This window comes from Electrophorus electricus, chromosome 12 (assembly GCF_013358815.1).
Source record: "Electrophorus electricus isolate fEleEle1 chromosome 12, fEleEle1.pri, whole genome shotgun sequence".
Classification (NCBI taxonomy): domain Eukaryota; kingdom Metazoa; phylum Chordata; class Actinopteri; order Gymnotiformes; family Gymnotidae; genus Electrophorus; species Electrophorus electricus.
Window position 1 is genome coordinate 15,795,598 of NC_049546.1, and position 5,000 is coordinate 15,800,597.

At 41.9% G+C, this 5,000-nt stretch overlaps 1 protein-coding gene across 4 annotated transcripts in view; it reads left to right on the forward strand.

Annotated features, from left to right (window-relative positions):
* The window catches only part of gabra4 (gamma-aminobutyric acid type A receptor subunit alpha4), a 21,863-nt gene that overhangs the window by 13,902 nt on the left and 2,961 nt on the right, over positions 1–5,000 (forward strand). For 3 of the 4 annotated variants that reach the window (XM_027017225.2, XM_027017234.2, XM_027017242.2), the window contains one exon: positions 27–1,554. The exons of the other annotated variant lie outside the window; for it this stretch is intronic. In XM_027017225.2, coding sequence (XP_026873026.1) covers positions 27–560 — 534 coding nt within the window. In that variant the 3' untranslated portion in view covers positions 561–1,554. Of the gene's footprint in view, positions 1–26; positions 1,555–5,000 lie in introns of those variants that run through there. 4 annotated transcript variants of the gene reach the window in all.

Genomic DNA, 5,000 nt, shown 5'->3' on the forward strand with positions numbered 1-5,000 from the left:
CATTTTTATCTTAATTTCTCTCACAGCAAAACACGGACACCAACGGCAACCTGCGGAAGCGAATCAACTCCACGTCTCAGCCTCAGCCGGAGTCCAAGAGCAGCCAAAGAACTGACGCCTCCAGCAAGCCCTCCACAGCTGTGTCCAAACAGCCCCAGACACGCCAATTATCACCCACCACGGGCACGATGAGCAGCTCCTTAGGCCAATCACGACTTTATCCCAAATCCTCCACTCAGTCCAGTGTGATTCCGGCAGCCTCCGCTTCTAAGACCACACAGCCCACTCCACCCTGCACGCCAACTGTCCCCAAGCATTCGTCAGCCATTACATCCACTGGCTCCATCTCACTTCACCATGTTTTAGGATCAAAGTTTGAGAATATCCAGAAAATGGACAAGCCTTCAGTATGCGTTCACCCTGCAGCTCCTGCAGCCGGAGGGACCAGCAAGATTGACAAATACGCACGCATTCTTTTCCCAGTTTCCTTTGGGGCATTTAACATGGTGTACTGGGTTGTGTACTTATCTAAAGACACCATGGAAACAAGAGGAGCCTAATCACACCAGACTTGCTCGTTTCTGCAATATTTCCTCAAAGGATTGGGTCAAACATCTTCATAATAATTACTAGAAGCATAGTTCAAGAAGTAAACAAGCAAAAAGGCACGTTGGATAAGTATCGCAGAAGATGTACTGGAAAAAATCTGAATTTGAGTGATTGTCAAAGAGCCCTTTCTGACAATCAGCAGGTGGACACATAAACCAATCCTAGTCTTATAGCATTCTCACTGGACCAGACCTTAAATTTATCTGGCACCTTCGAGTGGTTATAAAATGCCAGGCAGATTTATTGTAGAACGCACAGCTGCAGGGATATTGTCAGTGAAAATGAGAATTGGAATAGAAAAAGCGAAATCAGCACCATTTAGTCTATTTTTCTATAGAGACATTTTCTGAAGATTCACTCACACTGAATGTGTTTTCTGGCAGACTTCTTTACATCATTTTTTTTAATTTTGGTTTATGTGTGTGTAAACAGTCCAGCCAATGGGACGTTACACCCAATGGGGAATGTTGTTATGAGCTGCTCTGTGTGGGTGGTGCTTGTGAGCAGAGCCTGCTTGTAGATTGTTGACCAATAGCAGAAAATCTATATGCATGGCTCATATGTCTCCCTGATACAAGGGGAATTCACAAGGTTCTCTCTTTTTTACATTTTTTTCCTTCACCTAGGAATATTTACCACTGCGTACTAAACAGATCTACTCTTATCAACAGATCATCTCATACGTGGTGAATGGCTACTTTTTTCCTATCCAGTCTTAGTTCTTTGGAGCTTTGTTACACTGATAGCCGTATGGGTGACACGAGAGAATTTCCTAAGAGCTAGGAATAATGTCTGTGCTAATGATATCTGTTTGAACATGCATAGCACAGATTTAATGCACCATATGATTTAAAACTTCATTATTCACGAACTGTGGATGTGTCCATAGTGTCTTTCTGACATGACTGAGTGGAATGACATAAATATCCATGGGAACTATGTAAATGGCATTCTTTTTTAATTTTAGATAGAGATAATGTAACGTCAAGGTTTAATATTCATAGATATGGAAATAGTCTGAGGAAATAGTCAGCTATTATTTCTGTGATATAAGGACAGGAAATAAACAATTGACTGATATTGTGGGTGGCCAATTCATCTGAACGCATAGGGGAAACGGGGTTAAACTTCTTCAAGGACATTAATGGAGTGAATTGATTGCTAAGGGATTTAGCAATCGAAAATCTTCAATAGAATATCTTCATCTGTTTTAAGGTCTGCTATGGACTTACCATAATGGACTGCTTTATAGTGTAACCACAGTCCAAATTTCCTTTTCTACTCGCATCTCTCTCTCTCTCTCTCTCTCTCTCTCTCTCTCTCTCTCTCTCTCTCTCTCTCGCCTCTGCAGTCCTCTGATGAAGAACTAAAAGGTTAAATGTCAGCCCATGAAACTAAAAACCAGTGCATGTATATCTGCGTGCTTGTGTGAGCAAACACACATTAGCTCCATTTCAGAAGTAACCGGAATGTGTAGAACATTGACAAACATTCCAAAATAGTTTTTCTGTATTTATTTCTTTATGGTCAATAAAGAAATAGGGTCTTATGCCAAAGGTAGAAGAGAGAGTTATGGTATTATGAGAAAGCCTGTACTGAGAGCCGAACAATTACACTAGCATCAGATGGTCTTTGTTAATTTGCTTCACCAGGAAAACACTGTAATTATTCAACAAAGGGAGCCCTGAAATGAAATAGTGCTATAGCGATATTACATGCAATAGCAGGCCTGTGGTTCTCTGGTTCCGCTGTTGTCTGAGTTTACACAATGGAAATTAGGCTTTTGTGCAGTAAATTGTAATTGCACTACTGAAATCTCAAGAGTGTAACCTTCATGCTTTCCAAAGAAATAGACTTTGCAATTAAAATAAGATGAGTAGGATGACCGGGCCGGCATTCAGTCTCCAAATCTATGGTTTACAGCCAGCCTGGATTCATTAATGCAAACATCCACCACCTTCCTTCGTCCCCATTCTAATTACAGCCTTATTGATCACCCAGGCCGTTTAGCATCCTCCAGTCCACAAGATTAATCAAAACAAATAAATAAATCAATAAAAACGCTGCCCTTTGCAATCGCTATCCCAAACCAATGAATCAAGGTATGGATTTGGAGAAAAGCCCTTAGGTGTTTCTCCTTCATTAGAGAGAGGAAGAGGTGAAATAGAGGCAGAAGAGAGCTTCCCCTTTGCACGTTTTTAGTTTTCTGATATATTCCCGTTTGTTGCTGCTCTGTTTGTGTCAGGGGCCTAAAGGCTAAGTGTTAAGTGGGTGTTTAACTTAGTAGTGGAAGATCCCTGGGGGGGAAGCACACTGTTCCACATGCTTACCTCTGCTGGGGACGTGTCACTTATACAAGGCACCAGGAGGCTTCTTACATTTTACACCTCTGGTTCTGGTTTTCCCTTGTCTCTTCATTTGTCATTTCTCTCCCTTTCTCTCTCTCTCTCTCTCTCTCTCTCTCTCTCTCTCTCTCTCTCTCTCTCTCGCTCTGTCTCTCTATTTCCTTTTTTATCTGTGTGTGTGTGTGTGTAAATATGAGGACATTCTTTGTGTAGTTTATGGACAAAGATATCAGTGGACTGATGGAGCGGTCAGTGATCAAAATGTCTGCTGTTTCAGACTTTCCCAGAAATGCAGTTGAGTGTGAAATTGACTTTGTGCCCTCAGCATCACCCCACCTAAGCATGCGCGCACGCGCGCGTGCACACACACACACACACACACACACACACACACACACACACACATACATGCAGACAAAATCACCCATGCTCTCTTATTTACGCACACACTTTACATCCTCATTACCCTGCCAGCCTCAGGACGACGTGCTTCCTCTCACCCGCTCCTCACCTACCTGCCTGAATGGCAGTTGCTTATATGCAGCACAGGGGCAGTCTCACGGCTGAAGGTTAGACGAGCACACGCCCTCAATCGCTGTCCTAGCCCTGTAGCTTCTCAATCCTCTCCCCTTGACCTATTTCTCTTTATCTCACATACAGCCGCTCTGAGTTAAAGCTTGACCCGACAGGTTAGAATAATTCACCCTGCTGCAGACCAATAAGGGTCTCACCTCTGACAGGACAGACCTGTATGTACTAATATGAGCTGTCCTTTTTCTTTTACTTTGAATACATTTCCTTTCATTTCTCTTCATTTTTGATGTTATTTTTTCCATACAACTGTCCCATAAATCCCGTTATTATAGCCGGCCGAACTTGAAGGGCACCAGAAATGCTCGTGGCAGGCTCGCAGTAGATCCTCCACTGTAGATCTACTACTGTCCAAGAGTACCAGAGTCCAGGAGAAAGCCTGCCTCGACTTAAGCAGGCCCATGTCACAAGTGAAACTGTGTCCAGTGCACCTGTGAGAGGAAATATCCAGCAAATATCCTTGGACTACACCCAAAGAAATGCGTTGGAATGAACCATTACTGTAGAAGCCAGGTGACTTTGTTTTTGTGAGGTCATGTGACTAAGAGGATTAATACAGCTTCCTGTATATGCATCAGTAACCAAATGTCTTTGTAAAAAAAATTTATCATATACACTTTGTGTTTTATAGTCAAAAGAATATGATTTACTATTGCTCTATGCAAGGTAATCACCTTAGAAATTCCATATACAGTAGAGGTGCCTCACCTGGTTTATAAAGTTGAGGTGACCATTCAAAAACTACAATAAACATGGCCGTTAGCTACGTATGGTCTGTGTTCAAATGTTTTCAGTTCAATGGTAAATGAGTGAAGAAAGAGAAATAAAACAAATAGTGCCAAAAGTAAAGAATCGCAGGTAGGTGGCTATAGGTTAAGCATTTTAACACTTGTATATGAAACATCAAAGTTGACCTCGTTTGAAAACTTTTCATACATACTATACATTACACTTCATTAAATTCATCACACCATATGCCTTGGAGAGACCGGTACGCAGCAGTGGAATTTCGGGAAGGTGTTTCATTAATTCAGAATATTTTCTTTTAGTCAATCAAACCTGTCCTAAGAAGAGATGTGGGATTTCAGGTCCTATTCCCGTTTGTGTGTTGCGCAAGCAAACTTACTCCCAATATAGCAATAATTTTCATCTGAACCTAGACATTATCGCAGAGCTGATGAAAAGCCATGGAACTGCATACACACCACGGAACCTTTGCATTCATTAACCTCTTAAAAGAGATCCTACTCTGATCTGTGGCTTGAAGGCAACTACAGTACAGAGCTATTGCAGCTTAAGTAAAGCAATGCCAGCCAAGCAGTTTAATCCTGATGGGTAACGATAGCTCTGTGCTCAGAAGGAAAACGGAGCATGACAGCAGGACAGAACATTGAGCCGGCTCTACTTTAAGGTTTCATTCATTTCTCATTTCTCTGACCTTCTGTCTTTCTCTCT